This window comes from Plectrocnemia conspersa, unplaced genomic scaffold (assembly GCF_051122295.1).
Source record: "Plectrocnemia conspersa isolate PC_06_02 unplaced genomic scaffold, ASM5112229v1 ptg000013l, whole genome shotgun sequence".
NCBI lineage: Eukaryota > Metazoa > Arthropoda > Insecta > Trichoptera > Polycentropodidae > Plectrocnemia > Plectrocnemia conspersa.
Genome location: NW_028277177.1, coordinates 1,708,606 through 1,729,149, shown reverse-complemented (window position 1 = coordinate 1,729,149; position 20,544 = coordinate 1,708,606). Strand labels below are relative to the sequence as shown.

The 20,544-nt window shown below is 40.4% G+C and overlaps 6 protein-coding genes across 7 annotated transcripts; 3 read left to right on the top strand and 3 right to left on the bottom strand.

Annotated features, from left to right (window-relative positions):
* Positions 1-1,014: 1,014 nt before the first annotated feature.
* On the bottom strand, positions 1,015-5,313 carry LOC148226935 (uncharacterized). 2 transcript variants are annotated; one of them, XM_088202241.1, is made up of 4 exons: positions 2,449-5,313; positions 1,685-1,917; positions 1,472-1,625; positions 1,015-1,406 (listed from the first exon to the last, which is right to left on the bottom strand). In XM_088202241.1, exons 2-4 carry the CDS (start codon positions 1,724-1,726, stop codon positions 1,189-1,191), a joined length of 414 nt encoding a protein of 137 aa, XP_088058367.1. In that variant the 5' UTR covers positions 1,727-1,917; positions 2,449-5,313; the 3' UTR covers positions 1,015-1,188. The 2 variants fall into 2 exon arrangements, with proteins under 2 accessions (XP_088058367.1, XP_088058368.1); XM_088202242.1 differs by having other exon boundaries at positions 4,526-5,152.
* Positions 4,926-6,192, top strand: LOC148226934 (uncharacterized). The gene is made up of 2 exons (XM_088202207.1): positions 4,926-4,977; positions 5,272-6,192. The coding sequence occupies exon 2, from the start codon at positions 5,312-5,314 to the stop codon at positions 6,041-6,043; it is 732 nt and encodes a 243-aa protein (XP_088058333.1). The 5' UTR covers positions 4,926-4,977; positions 5,272-5,311; the 3' UTR covers positions 6,044-6,192.
* A 126-nt stretch (positions 6,193-6,318) lies between these two features.
* On the top strand, positions 6,319-12,009 carry Rad60 (DNA repair protein Rad60). The gene is made up of 8 exons (XM_088202204.1): positions 6,319-6,384; positions 6,441-6,605; positions 10,330-10,587; positions 10,652-10,713; positions 10,772-10,900; positions 11,006-11,150; positions 11,220-11,389; positions 11,454-12,009. Exons 1-8 carry the CDS (start codon positions 6,330-6,332, stop codon positions 11,610-11,612), a joined length of 1,143 nt encoding a protein of 380 aa, XP_088058330.1. The 5' UTR covers positions 6,319-6,329; the 3' UTR covers positions 11,613-12,009.
* Positions 11,987-14,796, bottom strand: Mrm2 (Mitochondrial rRNA methyltransferase 2). The gene is made up of 2 exons (XM_088202232.1): positions 14,631-14,796; positions 11,987-12,605 (listed from the first exon to the last, which is right to left on the bottom strand). Exons 1-2 carry the CDS (start codon positions 14,777-14,779, stop codon positions 12,038-12,040), a joined length of 717 nt encoding a protein of 238 aa, XP_088058358.1. The 5' UTR covers positions 14,780-14,796; the 3' UTR covers positions 11,987-12,037.
* Positions 14,797-14,816: 20 nt separating this feature from the next.
* On the top strand, positions 14,817-17,591 carry LOC148226931 (WD repeat domain phosphoinositide-interacting protein 3). Its single transcript, XM_088202208.1, has 5 exons — positions 14,817-14,981; positions 15,044-15,325; positions 15,389-15,729; positions 17,099-17,336; positions 17,404-17,591. Exons 1-5 carry the CDS (start codon positions 14,915-14,917, stop codon positions 17,508-17,510), a joined length of 1,035 nt encoding a protein of 344 aa, XP_088058334.1. The 5' UTR covers positions 14,817-14,914; the 3' UTR covers positions 17,511-17,591.
* A 14-nt stretch (positions 17,592-17,605) lies between these two features.
* Fie (Fire exit) lies at positions 17,606-19,384 on the bottom strand. The gene is made up of 4 exons (XM_088202231.1): positions 19,070-19,384; positions 18,659-18,869; positions 17,926-18,141; positions 17,606-17,866 (listed from the first exon to the last, which is right to left on the bottom strand). The coding sequence occupies exons 1-4, from the start codon at positions 19,202-19,204 to the stop codon at positions 17,679-17,681; spliced, it is 750 nt and encodes a 249-aa protein (XP_088058357.1). The 5' UTR covers positions 19,205-19,384; the 3' UTR covers positions 17,606-17,678.
* Positions 19,385-20,544: the final 1,160 nt, after the last annotated feature.

The following is a 20,544-nucleotide window of genomic DNA, read 5'->3' as shown; positions in this document are numbered from 1 at the left end:
GCCGTCTTGTTGGAATCGCATTTCTTCCATATCAATATCTTCGATTTCATGCCAAATATCCGTCGTTTTAAAAAAAATAGGACCCAATGACGCCGCCTGACTACAATCCGCACCAAACAGTCACTTTCTGGCATGTAATGCTCTCTTGTAAATCACATGAGGATTTGTGACAATTTTGTTTATTAACATATCCAAAGAGGTGGAAATGCGTCTTTCATAAAAGAAGATTTTCTTTGAAAAATCACCATCAACTAACATCTAATCTGAATAAATTCTTCGCTGTGCTTTTCTTATTTCATCTGGGACGATGTACTTTTTGAAGTTGTCGAGGATCTAACAGTATCAAAAATCTCATCGAAATTCACTCGAAATTTCGGCGATTGCTATGAGTAGCTAAAACAATTCACGCCGAAGACTGTTTTATATGTATTTGAAATAAGAACAGGTGTATATATGCATGTTTGACTATGAGCAGATGTATAGCATATTAATTGTTTGAATAACTGTTATGTCACGATGGTCAGTTTTTTATAAGTAAGTAATTGTATCTATGTTTTATTAGATATTTTAAAGATGAAAAGCAGTATTTTTATGTAGTCTTTAGATACATAAATATATATTCATTATTTAAGGTAATATTTCATAATAAATATTAGAAACGTCAGGATCGACTTTGCGATTGATGCGAATTTATAGCATATACCTACCGAATACTAATTGAGTTACGTCAGACGTTAGCGCTTTCTTTATTCACAATTAGGGCATCCTGGTTTTCGTTCGACGAACATATCGAAGAGGGAAAACCGCGTCCCGCGACGTCACTCGCGAAGGCCTTTGCGTAATGTTTTATGCATAACGTAACGCGACAACAATGCCGCTATGAAAAAATGTTGCGTTACGTTTTCTCGCATTGCGAGAGATCCGATTTCTTTCCTCGTCGCTCGCTCTTTATGCGAAGAGCCATTACGGCACCGCTGGCTCGCTTTCGTTTTTCGTCAATAAGATAATCTCTTGTAGCTGTATAATAGTGCTTTATTACAATAATATAAATAGTCGAAAAATGGAATGTCGGTCAACAGGTATGGAGTGTATAAAATATAGGCCGACTGCCCGCGAAACCAGTTTATGCGTTGTATACGTAATAAAAAATAGAGCGATGAGATCTGCTTTTCCTCGGGCACGAGGAAGCTACTTTTCCACGACGGCTAAGAACGCGTGAGCCAGCAGGGCGGCTCCGGTGACTATGGCGGATGCGGCTTTGGTGAGCTGCTCGCTCTTGTATTCGGTGGAGTGAGCGTCTTTGTACTCGTCCAGGATCCAGGCTCCGGTCCAGACGAACAGGCAGCATCCCACGGCCGACATAATCGCGTCTGTTCGCTTTTCGAGCGGTGCGCCCAACAGGTGCGCTGAAAAGATCGGTTTTAGTACTCCTTAGCGCAATCGCAGTTTCGATCGACGCCGGATGACTCACCGAGGGTGCCGGCCAAAGACAAAAGGGCGAATCCACCGAAGGCGCTCGTAGCCAGCATGGTCCTGTGCAGAGTGTTCGTTCCGCCGAACAGCTTCTCTATCACAGGACACTCGAAGGTGCGGTAGTGTAGCACAATGCAAGCTCCGATCAGCGCCTGCAACGTTCCAATTGCACAATCCGCCCGATCGCTAATATTAGTAAAAAGTAACCCACCAGCTCTGTGACCCTGATCAGCGCCAGCTTGGAGACGGCCATCGTAGAGCTTGTTTTCTATCGACTTCGCTAAGCAGCGCGGCGGTTCCGTCAGCTGTCGCGCGGATTCTCACCGCGAGGAGGCTTCGGAATGTAAGCTGCGAGAATGGATACTGCTTTACCGACCGACGTGCAGCGGGAAATTCGAATGCAAGTTCTACGCTTTCGGGCGCTGCACACTGGGGCCGAACGACCTAAATCACGCCAATTTTTTTTTTATTAATTTTTATTACAAATAATACAAATCTGAGATTTATAATATTTTTAATAAAAATTAACTAAGGTTGAAAAAAAAATAAAAAAAAAATTTCATATACACATATCAGAAATATGTTAAGTATAAACACAAAAAAATCTACAATAGTATTATATTAAATTATTATCCCAACAATAGTATATATGTTTAATAAATTAGATAAACGTGCTGCAAAAATTACAAAATAAATTAGAATAAGTATTTAATAAGATGTATATAGATGTATTACTATAAATATAGACAATTTAAGGATTGTTAGGTATAAGAAAACGAGTACGGCCAGGGGAAAATCTACGGAGGTGTAAATTTGAATAATCTACCTAGGACAATTCGCAAAAATAAAAATGTAGTGGATTTTCTCAATGGAATAAATAAACACCTTCGTGCATCAAGAAATAAATTATATAAACTTACGCTAGAAAAACATTTGCAAATTGCGCAAATTTATTTCAAAAATCGTGGTTCTTACCGTGCGCTACGTCCATTTTACAGTCGACATAAACGTCCATCCGAGCAAGTAATTCGAATAACCATGGATCGTCTTCGCACCACGCATACTTTAACTGGTAATACGCATCCGCAGAGACGTCGTACACTGTGCACCGAATAAGGTATCTCTGCTGTGGAGCGTAATATTGAGGAGGACCCGAATAAGTCGATTCGGCATCGTGCGCAGTTCAAGAACAAGTAGAATTATTGGATCTGCGGATATTTTTTTAGCTCGTAACATATCAGGTTGTCTCATAAATTTCTGCGTTAAAATAATGTGCGGGTTAAAATAACTAAAAAATAAAACGTGTAATACTTTTAATAAATTATCAATTTATTCATATCTGATTTAGAAAATAATTAATATTTGGAAGCAATCAAATCTTTAACGTCGTTTTGTATTTGTTTTTTTAAAATATTTTTTTCACTCTCTTGGTATAAAACTATGCTTCTTTAATTCATAAGGGAACGTTTTTTACGGTCTGAGTCACTTTAAAACAAATTAGCTGAGCACATTATATGTTTGTCGTAATTGTCTGCCTCTAATCCAATAACTTATAAAGATTATGTCCTTCATATCCCATTGAACGCATTAAAGGTTGATTGGCGTACAACCACTAGTAACAATTCAGTTCAAAAATTAACTTTCTGTTCAATAATCATAGATTATTGAAATATTGAGATTCGCTGCTCGAGATTTTTTCAGACAATTTATGAGATAGCAATATTCTGCAAAATAACATATTTTCCAACTTTTTAAATGCCTGTGAACTGATGTAGGCGACACATTGAGCTTTTATGTGAGCTTTTGCATCGCTAATATTGGACCTGCTTTGCTGGCAGTTTTAATATTCACACTAACAACTCCTTAGGACTTCCCGTCCTTACGTATATATTCAATAGCAAAATTCCCAGTTATATGGCATCCCTGACCATGCGTTACAGACGTTTTTAACTGCTAGTTAAAACTTATAAAGCATAATATAACTTTACTAATATTATTTTATCTCCACTGCCATTGTTGATTTAAAGTTGAAGATATCGAAACAAAAAATATCCCGTTACTAAATAGCATCATTGATACGACTACTGTTAATAAATACTGAAAAAATAGTGAAATGATCGTTAATCTATAAAAAGTTTATTATTTTGGCTAATGTAAGAAAAGAAAACGCAGACTTATAGGACAACCTGATATTAGCTAAAAAAATACTGTCTCAATTCTGGTGCGCAATGTATCAGCAATATCCAAAATATACCATGTTGCCTTTCGAGTTTTATTACTATTCACTTCTACATATCTCTATGAGAGTGGATTTTTAACGATTTTAAATGTAAAAAGCAAAACAAAAAAAAAATTATTGTCTATAATGACACAAGGTTAACAAACTAAAATCTAAATTATCACACTAAATATGTTTAAATACAAATTTAAATGAATATGTTTTATAACTTTAATAAAAAAATATGTTTATGTTGAATTATACTGAAAAATATATTTTCGACGTATTTTGGATCACTTGATTTCTATAAAATGGGGTCGGGACCTGAAAGAAGTTAAGAACCAGTGTTATATATAAGAGCATTCTCCAAAAAATATTTAACCCTTTGGATTCATTCAAAAACTGTTTCATGCAATTGTTAAACTTAGAGAGTGACAAGTTCATAAATTAGTTAAACAACGATCTTTGTTATCATTTATTTTATATAATGACGAACAACGATATATCAGTTTAGCTTCCTATTTCTAACTTTTTGATTTTAAAAGTTATCTTCCTCAGGGCCTGAACTAATATTGTTAAATTGCTCTACATTGATTAAACCTTTACTTCTTTTTTTTACCGCAAATTGTCTTTAAATTCAATAAAATCCTGTCTAAAGGACCTATACATATGTTTTATACGGTGTATTTACTCTCTTTATTGTGCTAAACTATGCTATTTTTCTATAAAACACTCGAATGTAATATTTTGACTACTTGGATAACCCTCCAATTATATACTACAATACTAGATGATTTATAAGAAAAAAATATTTGACCTCTAAGGCTTAAATACCTTGCAAATGCTAAAGAAGAGTCGAGTTTATCTAAACCCACGCAGTTTTGCCAGGCGGCAATAACAATAAAAGTATATGTATCGTTCGCTTTTAATTTGCTATGATATGACTCCGCTCCTGTTTCGAGCGAAATCCCGATAATCCACTGCTCTGCTCTGGTTGTATTCGACCCGATGAATAAACAAGTTAAATGTTTTAAAAAATATTTTGGTACGATTTATATCGTTCGACTTGACCGTGCGTCAGTGCTCTCGCGCTCGGGCGGAGTCGGTTCGACTCGGCGAGAGCGGAGGCTTCGGCGCAGGCGGAGAGAGCGGAGACTGCTTTGCCGACCGTCGGGCCGCGGGAGATTCGAATCGTTCGTCGTCGACGACAGGTGGCGACGGCGACGGCCTCGTCATTCGGCCGCGAGAGCTCGCGGCGGACGCGCGTCCCTGCGACCGGCGCTCGGGTGAGTGCGCGCTCTCCGACATCTCGCGAAGAGCGCGGCCGCGGTCGATCGCGACGCCGCTTCCGCGTAGTCGAACCGTCTCTCGACGCGCGACGCTCTTCGCGCGCCCGCTGCGCACTCGCGCTGCGGACGCGCGCGCGTAAACAAACAAAGCGGCCGTGGGAAGCGTGCCGTCGAATTCGGTCAGCGCTCTCTTCGCCCGCGCGGATTCGGACAAAGGGAGCCCTTCGGAAGGGAGCGACGAACCCCGTCGCTATTTCCGGACGGCGCAGTTACGTAACGCTTCCGTTTCAGATGCGACGCCGACGAGGATGGACCGCCCGCCCCGGGAGAGATGCCTAAGCGGATGAGCCTGGCGGTGCTGGTGCTGGCGGCGGCGCTGGCGGAGGCGCTCTCCGCCCCCAGGCCGCACCGGCCCCTCGAGCGCACCCCCAGCGAGTTGGCGTGGGCGGCGTGGCTGCGAAGGGAGGAGTCCCCGGCGGCGCCGCCCCGCCGGATCACCACCAAGTCGCTGTTCGTGTTCCCGCATCTGGGCCCCGAGGCGCTGCCCGCCTGCGCCGAGGGCTACCGCCCCGACGGCATGGGCCGCTGCGTCAAGGTCGTCAAGTTCGACGAGTCGGCGCACCTCGACTTCCTGCTACAGCGCCTCAACGACCAGTTCGCCGCCGAGACTACGGAGAGCCTCGAGGAGGACTACGACTACGGTCCGGCCGAGGGAGAGGGTCCCTTCCAGCTGAGTCTGCCGCTGGCCTCCTCCGATGCAGAGGAAGGTTCGGGCGAGGACAGTTCCACGGCAGCTACGACCGACGGCGCCTCTACGCCGGACGCTACGACGGAGACTACGACCGTCGTAGAGGACGAGCTAGCGCAGCAGATCGAGGCGCTGAAAGGCGACAGAGTGCGCGAGGAGGCGCTCGCGGAAGCCATCGGCAAGCTAGCCGACGTGACCGTGGCGGGGGGCGCGGCGCCCGAGAGGAAAGACGAAGGGGAGGCCGGCCCGCTCGAGTACTGGTCGAGGGGCGGCGCCTCGGGCCCGCAGAGGAGACGCGGCCGACCGCTCTTCTAGCACCAAACAGACTTTTATTCGAGTTGTTGTATATATTTTTTTGGAATGATTTATTTATATGTATGTTATTACGACGGTCCCTTGCCAAACGCGTGTATATTTCTCTGTGACTTTATATATTACAATAATAACCAAAGCGATGAAGCATCGGCCGGCGTTTTATTTGGGGCGGTTCGAATCGGGCGCGCTATCGTAGCGGTGCGGCGGAGCTAACCGAGAGAAGAGAAGAGCGAGCGGCCATGGCCGAGAAGCGCTGCGTTAGGACCGCTGTCAGCGAGTCGCGGCCATGTCCTCGTCGTCGGAGGACGACTGCTACGGCGACGCGGCGGGGCTGCTGAAGGGTGCGTGGTCCGCCGCCGTCTCTGTCTCCTCACTTCTCACTCCGTTCCCTCCGCAGACCTGAAGAGCGGCTGGAAACCCGACGAGTACACGAGCGACCCGAACGTCACGTCCGACGACTCCGACGAGTCTCCCGGCAGGTCGACCAAGGTCAAGCGGAAGCACAAGAAGTCCACGAGGAACACCGACCGCGCTCTCGACTTGGACACCTCCGCCACCTCGGGTTCGTTCAGGCTCGTTCAGGCTCGATGCGGCATTAGGCTAATCTTTTTAATTCCGAACGGTACTAACAGAATAGTGTTTTTGATACAGTGGTCGGCAACCCTCTATTTAACTTTTGGAATTTTACATTTCTGAAAGTATTACAAATAAAAACTTAAACTGTGATAATAATAATACTATAAAACATCATGTGGTGAAAAATACTTAAAATAAATATTTTTATGTTTTTATATGCTTGTTCAAATATATTCTAATTATTTTTCTCTTTTATCTTCACTGATAAAATTGATTGAATTGAAACAACATTACCAACTATTTTCAAAGACAAGGTGCATGAATAAGTATTCCAGGGCCAGCTCAACATTATTTTAATTAATCTCATCAATTTAAATGTGTGGAAATATTCCAGGACAGTTTTATGTACCTTCCATTGCAGAATATAAAGTACACCTGATTTTACTCTCCAGATTTCGCGCAATTGCCTGGTGACGTTTTTCCTAGACGATGAATATGAGCACCTAGGGACTGCAATAATACCGGTATTGCTATTATTATTATTATTTTAATTATTTTATTGAAAAAAATAATAAAAGTACCGCTCCCTTGCATGATATACCATTTTTATTGCAACTATTAAACTATTTTTGAAAATACAATAAATCTAAAACAACATCGTCTTTTATCGATCGCTTCTGTATGCCTGATAAATTTTTTTTACGAGGGATAAATAAATTGATAAATGTATTACTTGTTATTTTCAGTTCATTGTCAGTCATGATTATCCAAAAGAACTATATAAAAAAGGAGTGCGTAGAAAATTGTATATCTGTTTCTGAAAACAGATTTATATAATTGATAATTGCGATATTTATGTGATTTATTTATATTATTTAATTTTAACTATTGCACATTGACATTTATTTTTAAAAGATTTATCTCTAGTTTAGTAAGTAAGTAACATTACCCCTTTGGATGTTACTGCGTTTTTAAAAATTATTCTTTTTACATATTCATTGTTTCTTCCTATAAATTATTATAATTATATTCGATTAAAAACTGTTTCATGCCATTGTCATACTAACGGGGTAACAAGTTCACATATTAATTTACTTTTTCGGTCATCATGACGTCAAGAGCGATTTATTTTACATAATGACTAACAACAATATATATTTTAGCATCTTTAATTGTTACAACAATAAAAAAAAGATTACATTTTTCATATTTATTTACTTAAAAAAATAAAAGATAAGTCAAGTTTAATGTAAAACTAACATACAGCCTATCTTTAGTTTGTAACAGAAAAAAAAACATTGCATTGTTTTTCAATAAAAACGGTATTTATTTTTTTTAAAAGCATACATTTTGAGCAAATTTTTCAAGTACGTTTTTTTATTCAAATATAATTATTGAGTGACGATTCTCAATCGATAAAGTTTTGTTTTTATATTTACTTACATATTTTCTTTAAATAAATCAAATACTGTTTTTAATTCAACTCAATATTTAGACAATATATTTTGAGAGCATTCAATTTAGAATCGTGAAGTTGATATTGACGAATCAATTGTCATAAATTTAGTATTTTGTGCCCTATTGTAGGTCTATAACGTCACAAGGACTAATTAGGCTGAATGTTTCATTTTTAATCAAGAGTAGTTCTTCAGTTGTTCAATAGATTTTTGCGATCCATTATTCATGCGTAAGGATATCATATAACAGGTGGTCCAACTTCAATTTCTGAACTTTTTTTTAAATTTTAAAAATTTAAAGATGTCCAGACATTTGATGTACTTCATTAATTATTTATTTATTTTTATTTATTTTAGATTAAATTAAGACCATCGTGGCCTAACAGGTTACCCCAATGCGCCACGATGGTCGAAAACAAATTTTAAATTTATAAAACATAAAAAAAAAAAGTATATATACATAAATATAAAAATACTTAAACATAACAAAAAAATTATAAAATATTAAAATTAAATGAAATAAACCGGATCAGCTCCTCGTAGCTGACATTAAATAGGTCAATATGTAATGCCAGCGTATTAAGGAGCCGGATGGCCACAGCCATAGGCGAGTCGGCAAGTGCGGATGTCCTAGCCCTAACGGTCATCAAAAGAGGTCTCGATCGTGAAATCTCGATCTCGATTATGAAAAACAATATCAATTAAATGGCCGCCTCTGTACCTTTTGCACCAGCCGATTCTTTCAATGTAATTTTGATGAATACATTTCGGGCAGTATCTCAGTTATAACTTGGTGAATGTTGGGTTTTATGTTATATGTCATTTCAGTAAAATTATTTTAGAATATATTTTCACCAGTGAAAATATAATTTATCTGGCAGGCGCTAGTAAAAGTATATGATTTCAACTTTCCATACATAGTCATATAAACATTTACGTACTTATCATTATTTATTCACACGCAATGTATAAATGTTACGGAGAATATCTACTTTTCAGTGAAATTATATTTTCACTAATGAAATCCAAATACATTTTCACCAGATATATATTTCTACTAGCGAAAATATAATAGGGAAGAAGCTTAATTTTTGTGATTAAATAAATTGGACCACAGCGGATTCAATAAGAAAAAAAAAATTTTCAGCTTCCACTATAATGAAAATATTTTACTGGGCGTAATTAGTGTTTTTATAAATATTTGTACATAATAAACACACTCAAATAATAGGCCTTGAATTTAAAAAAAAAGTGATCTCAGAGTCAAAGTCAAATTCATATCGATATTCAAGAACTTATAATAATATTATTGTTTATGCTGTTTACAATTATTTCGATTATCGTTTTATCCACACAAAAATATTTTGATATGGTATTAAGGTAAGGTTGCCGACCACTCACTATGTATAAAAAATAAGTTTAACTAATTTATTTTTCACTTATGTAAATTACAAATAACTATGAAATGATTGCGAATATCATTCGCAGCGTTAAAAATAGTAACAAACTCAGAATACTATATTTTTAATTAATAACGTTTATTTCTAATAATATTTACATAAAATAAAAATATCCAGAAAATTAGTTTATATTTAAGACAAATCTCAGCATATTAACAGTACAGTAAAACCTCGATATAACGAACTAATGCGTGTGAGGGGGTGTCCGTTACATCCGAAAGTCTGTTATATAAAAGTAGGTTTTCCGAATGTGTTTTTTTAGTGAGAAAATAAACGTCACAAATACAATGTTAGCGAAGTTTCCATTAAATTGAAAATATTATGTGATTTTAAACGATAACAATAATAATACACCTTTATAACACAGAAAAATTTTCTATCAAATTAAAATCAATAAACAAACATTTTTTCGAAAATACACTTAATTTTTATGTAAGTATGAAGTTTGAGATATGACGTGATAATCATGGTCAGAAAATTGTTTACAAGCGGTGTAATTCGAATTTAAAAATGTGTAGCATTAACAGGATGTTTTTAACAATTTTTACATTTTGTCCGTTATATTGAGGTTTTACTGTACTTTTTGTTTATATAATGGGTAATAAGGAAAAGAGTCGTTTCTGTTTCACTAGCGTCGGCTATTTTATACATGTTGTAATAACGGCGATATTTAGTTTTAAGAGATAATAAATCTTTAGACCTTCGCAATATTTATCGTGTATGAGTATTCGCAACGGTCGAAATGAAGGGTGATATAAATTTAGAACGAAATGCGGGCGTTTTGACACCGCAGATGCCAGCGTTCACGTTACGAGGAGTCTCGCTCGCCAGCCTCACGATGCGCAGCCGACGCTGGACGTCGACGCCTCGGCCGGAGCGGAATCGCCGGCGACGATTCCCGGTGTGACGCGAGGAGCAGTAGGTAGAATCAGAGGTTCGACGGCTCGCGGGCGTCCTCCGCGCGGAAAACCGACTAGAGGTAAGACTTCGCGCGGAAGGAGGTCCAGGGTCAGAAGCCAGAACGCTTGCGGTTTGCCTACTATCAACATAGGTGAGTTTCTTCTTCGTTGCTCGCCTCCGAATCTGTGCACCGTTTAACCCCGTCTCGTTACTAGGTTGTTCCGACAGCGAAGAGTCCAACCAGCCGCTCTTCAGCAAGTCTTCCACCCTGAGCAAAGTAAGCTTTTCGACTTATTTGAGATTGTCGCCCAAATCTCACTTTTTGACGTCGACAGGAAATAGACAACCTCGTCGATCTGGACAGCAGCGGTATCGATAACTCTCTCAACGAGAGCGAGAACGAAGAGTATTCCATAAAAGTCCACTGGAGGAGTAAAGAATTTCATAAGTTTAACATACGGAAGGTATTTTCTTATCTCAAACTTTTCCGCTCGTTAAAAGATTTAGAATTAGTCACGGTTGTGACAATAATGTGCGTCGTTAAATGCCTTATCTTAAATATGTTTCAGTACCAAAAGATATCGTCGATATTTGATTTTTTTGCCGAGCTGGAAGGGGTGCCCGTGGAGAATTTACTGCTGACCCTGGGAGACAGAGTACTGCGACCCGTGGACACTCCGGCGTTCATCGAGTATAACGTTTCGCACTTTATCGGTGAGAGACCGCTACTGTTTTTCGATTCCGTTTGGCTATTCCTATCTGAATAATCTTGTCTTTCGACAGAGGGAGGTGTCGTGCCTCACAGTGTAACTCATATAGCGGAACAGTCCGCTAAAAAGTATGACAGCCAGCAATCGGACGCTTTGGCGTCGGCGATGAGCAAAAAGTTGACCATCAAGATGAGATCGAAAGAAATGAAAAATCCGTTTGAAGTCTTAATCGGAAAGAATCAGGTGATTGCATTAATTCAAATAACAATAATCGAATAGCTTTTTACGTTTTGTATCTGTGTTTCAGAAAATGTCAATCGCTATGGTTAAGTTTTCCGAGGAACTCGAGGTACCGTTGAACAGACTCAAGTTCTTTTTCGACGGAGACCCGATCGACGCCGAGGCCACTCCGACCAGTTTGGAATTAGAGGGCGGGGAATGTCTAGACGTGCACGTGCTCGGCTAGTTCTCCGATCGCCAGTTTCCCCCTATGAAAGCATTCCTCGACGATATTCCTCTTTCGCCGTCGACGTCCACCAAAGCGTATATTTTGTTTTTAAAACCGTACACGAGTGAGATTTTTTAAAATTTATTCAACGCGTTCTAATTCGCGCTATTTTTTTTAAAGAGATAACGACATGCGTAAAAAAACGAATGCGGGTCAGCGACGCGGTCAAAAATACTAAACACGATAACGACGTAAACAATACTTTAATTTTTGACACGCTCGCCACCGCTGTTTGCATAACTTTATCCTTGTCCTTGCGTTGTTTTTACTTTATTCGATACGAACATACATTAAGTATACTGCACAAGAATTGTATTAGAAAAACGATTAAATAAATGATGTAAAACCGGTTTTATTTCTAGCGTTTCACTATAATACGATCACTACGCCAGTCCTTTGAATCCCTTAGCGAATAAAAACAGCTCGGCCGAGTCGGAGCGACTCGACGGCGGCTTGACGATCTTCACCGACTTGTAGAATCTGCTCAAGTCGAGTTCGAGGACGGACACTTCGGCTCCGCTCCACACCTTGACTAGTAGACAAGCGTTCTTTTGCGACACTTGCGAGGCAAACCTAAACACCTCGTAACACATGCTAATTATGTTCTCGTGGTCCATTGACTTGACGCCGCTCGAGTTGGGCGCCATGTCTGAGATGACGGCGTCCGCTTTGGTTTCGTTCATCGCCGCCTTTAATTTGTTTCGCGATTCCTCCACCTGAAAGTCGCAGTTGCTCAGTATCGTCGCTCCCTCTATCGGGTAGAGAAACCTCAAGTCCAGCGAGAAGACGGCGCCGCGAGGTTTGTTAGGTTCTTGACCGTTTGCGTTGACTTTATGAACTGCGACTTGTGTCCAAGAACCTGGAGCGGCACCGATGTCCACCACCACCTTGCCTGGGTGAAGGAAATTTGCCTTTTCGTTTATCTCGATGAGTTTGAATGCGCTGCGACATCTGCAAGGAAATAATATTTTATTAGTACATGCTCATTGTCTTCTTATAAAAATCATAAATATGAATAGTAATAATTAGACATAATTTTTTTTATTATTATTTATTAATGTAAAAATTATAAATTGAATATGTATACATTTAGAAAAATATAATAAATACACTTAAAATATTTATTATTAAAAGCTCATATTTTTCGAGTCAGAATTTTAACATGGTTTTGGTCAGAATTTATATTGCATGGGTCAGAATCTATATTAAATGGTCAGAATAAATGTTGGATTGTCATAATTTATATTAATTGGTCAGAATTAATATTAAATGGTAAGATTTATGTTGACACATGGTCAGATTCGATATTTTCAGTTGGCAATAGTGTTATCATTTAAGATTGGTACAACTGTTCGACGGCGTCTGTCGTTTACATCTTGACAGTTCTGATGCCCCAATGCTGAATCAACAGCTCTTGTCAACACTGACTATTAGACCTTCGCTAAGACCACCACTACGGTGAATGATAATCAAAGTAACATTCTAAAATAAAACAAAATTCATTTTATAACATGGTTTTTATTTATTAATAATTACAAATTTATATAGGAAAAGTTCGCACTTACCGCTCGCGCCGACTTTCACTGTAGAACCAAACAACCTAACATTTTTTTTAATGATATTGTATTGATTTGTTCTCATTTCGGTATATCTTGTAATTGTCCAGCATCATCCAATCTATGACTAACTGTTCAAAAAGCGAAGACGCATATGTGAGTACCACAATTGGAATGAGATAATAAAATAGGTTAACTTCAAGTTTCCTACGTAAAATAAGTGACTATGGCAGCAAGTTACTTTATTATGACCATGTGTTATTTTTATTCTGACCGTTTATTATTTTTATTCTGACCATTTTGCTAATAAAATTCTGACCGAAAATTGATTTTTATTCTGACCAAAATTTGATTTAAATTCTGACCATTTAATTACAAGTCATTATTAAATTGATATGATATATGAGCCCATAATTATGAAAGTGGTCCAAGTCAAGAAATCGAAAAATATGAGTTTATTAATTATTTCGTGTTACACTATTTTAAATTAATATAATATGATGCAAATATAAGATTGTGAAAAATTTGAAGCGTTATATGCAGTGTATTGTTACAACGTTCAACGGTATTCCGCTGTCTATTTTGATAGTGGACTAAGTCAGATTGCCGCATGCCAGCTTCCGTGACGCAGTGCTTGTATCGTTGTACGGTTATCTCGGGCTCTGAATACCGACACAGGTAGAATAGATGGCCGGATCATCTCGGAAAACCGGTGAGGATAAAATTACTCTTATAAAAGAATACATTTTAAGTTTCCCAGCAAATGAAAGTCACTATACCAGATCGAAAATATTTACTCTGATTTAGATATTAAAAAAATATAGGGAAAATAATGAATCGTACGTTAATGGATGTATTTACAGAAAAGTATTTAATATTGAGTTCAACTTGGGCTTTCATTCTCCTCGTAAAGATACATGCCAAAATTTGATTTACTGAAATTAAAAATTGATGCATCCAGCAATGAAAAAAAATGATCTTACACGAATACATGATTTACATTTAAAAACGCCAAACAAGCAAGGAAATGTCTAACAGATGATCAGCAAAAAGCAAAAGAAAATCCTGAAGAATATTTTGAATTTTCATTTGATTTAGAAAAAGCGCTTCCAAGCGAAATATGTATGGGATGAGACTAGCTTCAAGAGGTTCACAAGAAGTCGCCTCACGTATTTAAAGCATTGTGACTACCCAAAAACATCTAATAGGTTACACCAATGCTTATTCAGGCCAAAATCGTAACATCAAAATGGCACTAACATGGTTGAAAATAGTTGAATCTTCTGATAATAATATCTTGATTTCCGAAAAAATAGAAACGATACTAAAAAGACGAATTACTCATACATCCCTTTTAAGGATTTTATTTCGACCAAAGAGTCGAAAAAGATGATAATTTGAAATCAGCTGATCGAGAGACCTGTAGTTGTGCTGTTTGGCTTTATCGACGTAAGGGTCATTTATCTGTCGTTTGATCCAATTGTCCGAGCTGGAGCCTTTGCATCTGCACGGTAACGATAACGATAACGGCGATAGCCTCAAAGAGGCGCGCGCCGCCGACACGTTCATGGATGACAGCTGTCAGTGGCGATTTGGCCCAAAGCGCAGTTCGCCCGGCCATCGCCCGACGACAGTTCGACTTTTGCGCGTCCGATCGGTCGCACGCAGAAAGCTGGGCAGCGGGGCCGATGGTGCCCCGCTGCGATGTTCCTCAGCCCCTCTTCGCCCTTCGGCAACGGCCTGCTATACGCGGGCTTCAACCAGGACCAGGGTGAGCGCGTCGAATTGCCCTTCTTCTCCGTCTCTCCTTAACGCCTCGCTCTCTCGCTCTAGGATGCTTCGCCTGCGCCACCGAGGACGGCTTTCGCGTCTTCAATTGCGACCCGCTCAAGCTGAAGGAGCGGCAGCGCTTCGCCGACGGCGGCCTCGCCTACGTGGAGATGCTGTTCCGCTGCAACTATATGGCGCTGGTGGGAGGTGGCGCGCGCCCCGCTTGCCCGCCCGATCACGTCATGATCTGGGACGACCTCAAGAAGGCGCCGGCAATTTCGCTGGAGTTCGCCGCCCCCGTCAAGGCGGTCAAGCTGCGCCGAGATAAGATAGTGGTGGTGCTAGGTGAGCGATCGCGTTCTATTTCCCCCACATTTGCGCGCTAATTACGTCTCTCGTCTACCGCAGAGGGCGTCGTCAAAGTGTACACGTTCACCGTGGCGCCGCAGCAACTGCGCGTGTTCGAGACCAGCCCCAACCCTCGGGGGCTGTGCGTGCTGTGCCCCAACAGCGGCAACTCCGTGCTAGCCTTCCCGGGGCGCAGGGCTGGACGCGTTCAGATCGTCGATCTGGCGGACGCCGAGCGCGAGGGCGTAGACGTTGCGGCGCACGAGGCGCCGCTAAGTTGCATGGCGCTCAGCGTGCTCGGAACGAGGCTTGCCACCGCTTCCGAAAAGGGCACGCTCATCCGGGTATTCGACACGGCAACCGGGGACAAGGTGGCCGAGCTGCGTAGAGGTTCCCATCAGGTGAAGTCTCTCTTTCTAACTAAATTGATAATGCGCATTATCAAGACTAATAATAACAAACTCTTGCTGTATTTCGACTATAATTTGGCAGATGTTAGTTTTTAGTTGCTCCAACATTTCAGGTTTGCTAGTGTAGACAAGAATCTAGCGTAACCCCATAAAAAAATCTAACAACGCTAAATCATATGATCTTGGCGGCCAGTTGCCATCACTAAAACGTGAAATAATGCGACTTGGGAAGTTGCATCCGATGTGTGACAAATTTAAACCGCATGTCTTCCACATCAATATCTTCGATTTCGTGCTAAAAATAATCGGTAATCACACTCCTATAACGCTGTTACGATCCCACAATGTGCACCAAGCAATCACTTTTTAGGCATGTAATGGTCTCGTGAATTACAAGAGGATCTTCCTCGCCCCATATGTGACAATTTTGCTTATTAATATGAAATGTGCCCCATCATAGAAGAAGATTTTCTTTGAAAAATCACCATCAACTTTTTGCTATTCTAGCACCCAATCTGCGTAAATACTTCGCTGTCCGTGGTCTCTTAGCTTCAGTTATTGTGTTACCTGAATTTTATACTGGTGTAGGTGCAACTCCAGATGCAAAATACGCCAAAGGAAGTCACAAAGATGGAATAGCATAGTTCGTAACGTCTCAGACTAGTAACTCTGAGGTTGCGGGTTCAAGCCCCAGCAGCGGCACCCGAATTTTTATTTATAAAAAATATGCACTATCATTAAAAAAGCACAGCTGCAATGACATCAATCGGTTATAAATTATAATAAATATAATTCCCGGTCATCAGCCATACTTTCACTCACAGCAGCAATATCCTCGGCTGAACGGGCGCCATGACCATGCACAGACCTTACCTTATCTCCGACACTTCCAGTCTCTTCAAATGTTTCACTACGTTGCAAATTGTTAGCTTAGTAAGACTATGAAATTTACCATAATCTTCCTGTAAATTTCGTACATAACTTAAACAATTTTAACGGCGGTGGTTAAGCGATCTATTTCGTAAATGTGTTACTGCAAACTAACATTTGACACTTCAAATATGCGTGATTATTGACAGCTGTCTGATTTATTGTGCTCCCAACATAAGAAACTCGAATTGATTCATCCTGTGTATCTTAACTCGTTGGTTGCCGAGCCTTTTGTGACTACTATCTAATTATCTTTGTACTACATAAAACAAATGTATATTTGGATAAAATGTTATTTGCAAATATGGTGGCAAAAGCCGATTTTTCTCATTTCGGCAACTAAAGGGTTGAAATTAATATTTATATAATTTATTTTATTATTACGATTACTTTTATTTTAATTTTTAATAGTGATTCATATGATTACTAGGCCACCATATATTGCATCAACTTCAACCACCTAGGCACGAGCCTATGCGTCGCCTCCGACCATGGCACGGTGCACGTGTTCAGTCTCGAGGACCCCAAGCTGAACAAACAGTCCTCCCTGGCCAACGCCTCCTTCCTGCAGAAGTACCTGGCCAGCTACTGGAGCTTCTGCAAGTTCACCGTGCCCAACGGCCCGCCGTGCATATGCGCCTTCGGAGCTGACGACTCTTCCATAGTGGGTGAGTGGCGTCCGTTTCCATCAGTTTTGCACTGCGACTTTTTAATGTTCACTTCCAATCGTTTCAGTGGTGTGCGCCGACGGCTCCTACTACAAGTACGCTTTCAACAGCAAGGGCGACAGTTGGAGGGACGTGTGCGATCAGTTCCTCGAGATGACCGACGACCGACGATGAAGACCATATTTTTGTACGGCGAGAATGCGGCGAACGACCGCGCTTTTTAATTATATGTATACAAATATACGCAATGAAAAATGAAAATGCCATTCTTTCTCTCCGACGCTTTTATTCGTCCCGTATGTACAGTCACGTAACCCTAAGTCGATGGCTAGCCTTTGTCGTTTAGACACGTTCCGCCTCAGCGCGAGAAGTCTTGACGCCGTCTTCGACGATAAGCGCTCGTTCGTCACTCAGGGGCGGAGGCGGGACGGGCTTCTTCTCGGCGTCGGCCACCCTGAGCTCGCACGCGAAACTGGCGACGGCGACGACGCAGTAGACATGGCACGCAACTAGCAGCGCGCCCGAAAATCCTGAAACGAACGATGCGATCAGACGACGTTTGAGAGACACGTGTAGATTTAGCACACACTGTATAGCGAGCGGCCACCGCAGATTCTGACGACCGTGTCGCTCTTGTCGCCGACGACCAGCGCCCCGATCAACAGGAGCAGCGAGAAGGACGCGTACACGATCCATGGCAGCACATACTCCTTCTTCCGCTTGGCGGCGCCGTAAAAGAGGCCGACACAGAAGACCAGGTAGACGGCGGCGCCTACAAGGCTGCTGTACAAGAAGAAGACCATCACTGCGAAAGAGAGGATGTGATAAAAATGTTGAGAACGATAGCCTTAGATGAATATTTGAATATAAAATAATCAAATACTCGCTTTTCTTAATTTGAGTTACTCGAGCGCATATTCTACTAGAATTGGGGGAATGTGAATTCTTTGTATAAACACAAAGCCCACTATACGTATTAACTCAGAGATACATCTTAATTATATTAAAAATAATTTATAAAATAGAGTAATTATAAATGTTACCAATAAACTGCTATTTGCGCAAAAAATAATTAATATTATAAATACGTTTTTTATTATTTGCTTTTACCTAGAAGTAGAAAAACTAAAATCAAAATTTTGGTATGTTGAAAAAAATTTTCCATTGGGATTTTCGCAGTGCAAAATTTCCAATATTTACTAATAAACTAGGGTTTCTGATCTGACCGCTGAAAACGCGAATGTTTATGTACGAGTGGATGTTATTTTAAAAAGCATCAGTTGAAACAATCAGTTATCAATAACAATGTAAGTGGAACCTACTTATGGCTAGGTGATAGGCGACGCGAAACTTCTTCTGGTTGTTGGTGACCTGTGCCGGACCGTCGCGCAGCAAGCTCAGGTCGTCGTCGGTGACGAGCAACGCCCCCTCGCGCTCGGCGTTGTCTTCCATGTCAGCGTTGAGCACGTTCAAGGTCTCGAGCGCGTGGGCTATGCCAACCAGAAGCATCACGAGGGTGCATCCCGACACTGCCTGCAACGGTAGGTAGCGTTACGCCAATGTAACCGATCGTTCACACTGAAGCGGCGACGGCACGTTTTTATTGCTTTTGCCGCGAATGTTTGACTTTTGAAAAGTAAGATTATTATTGCGCTCTACCGTTTGATTTAATATGTAACAAAATCGTGCCGTCGTAGTGAGAACGCTAGGCAATGCGTGCGAAAGAATCGTACTATGTTTTGGACGGCGACGAGGATGGCCCCCTGGCGCAGATCGAAGACGAACAAGAACTTGCGAAAGCGGACACCGAGCGCGTGCCGAAGGGCGGCGGAGTGCGCCCCCTTCAGCCTGGCCGGCAGCTGCGTCATCGAGGAAGCGACTATAAACAAAGCGCCGTCCGAGGGTTACGGCTGGGGTGGATATTGATTTTATGGCAGACGGCTGAAAACCTTCCCTTTGATCGCACTCTATTTTTAAGATTCTCAAGTATAAACCTGTTCGCCCGTTATAATTTAGTCAGTGATATTTAGAATGTACTTTCTAAATATAATTGTACTTTTCCGCGTACGTTGCAAATCTGGAATTAATGAATATGCTTTACACAAAAAAATTAACTTAATTCCCTTTTCGAAATACAAAGGTAGATTATTCACTTAAACGGTTATATAACATTGTTTTATGTCTAAATCTAAATATTGTAATTGCTGAAATGGTGGGAATATGTTAATAAAATTTATGATTTATATATTTGACTACTATCACATATCAACCAAATCAGTAATATATGTATTTATATCTTAATATACATATTAGTTAAAAATAAAATAACAAGCCGTATCATCGAAGCCTAAATTATATACACGGCAAACTAAAAAAAATGTGATTAAAATTACTAATTTATTTGAGTTATGCTAATAAGTTAAATTAATAATGTGGTGGTAATGTCATCATTATAGCATTACAATCCGAGGTGAGCCTTAGTCTCATCCAAGATTATCTTCCACTTGCTGTATCCTGGGTCATGCGGAATGTTTATTTGCCTTACTATTCCATCCAGTCAACACAGCGCTCCACTTACCCTCAGGTTTTCAAAACGTAAGTGGTTTCGAGTCGTGCATGCGGAATTGATATCTGATTCATCTAAGAGCTTGACACAGATATTAATTCCGCATACTTGGCGCAGTAGCGTAGCTAGGACGGGGTACCGCCCCGGGTGGCACTAGCTTGGGGGCGGCATTTTCGCGATGGAAGAACCGTTCGAGTAGTGTGGTTTTTAAACGGAATACGCTAAAAATATACATACTCGAAGTTGAATATGTGAAAACAATAAACGACAGTTTAACAAATGCTACTTTATAACCCGGTCGGTCATAAAATGCCCGACTGACGATAAATAAGTTTACACTGTGTTCACTTGTAAACACAGTGTAAACTTATACCATCTCAATAAAAACACTACTGTAGCGGCTCAATGTATGTTTAATTACCACCCGTCACCTTCCATCGTCAAAGTTCTAAAACTATAATTAGTTCTAGAACTTTAATTAGGTTAGGTTTGGATTAGAACTGCAAATGGATGTTTCGCAACTGTCAAATTGAGTTTCATAGATATTTTAGAGCAGCATATAATTTCAGGAGCGCCTATCACTTAAATTATATTTTCGCTTGTAGAAATATTATTTATATCTTTTAGTGAAAATGTATTCTG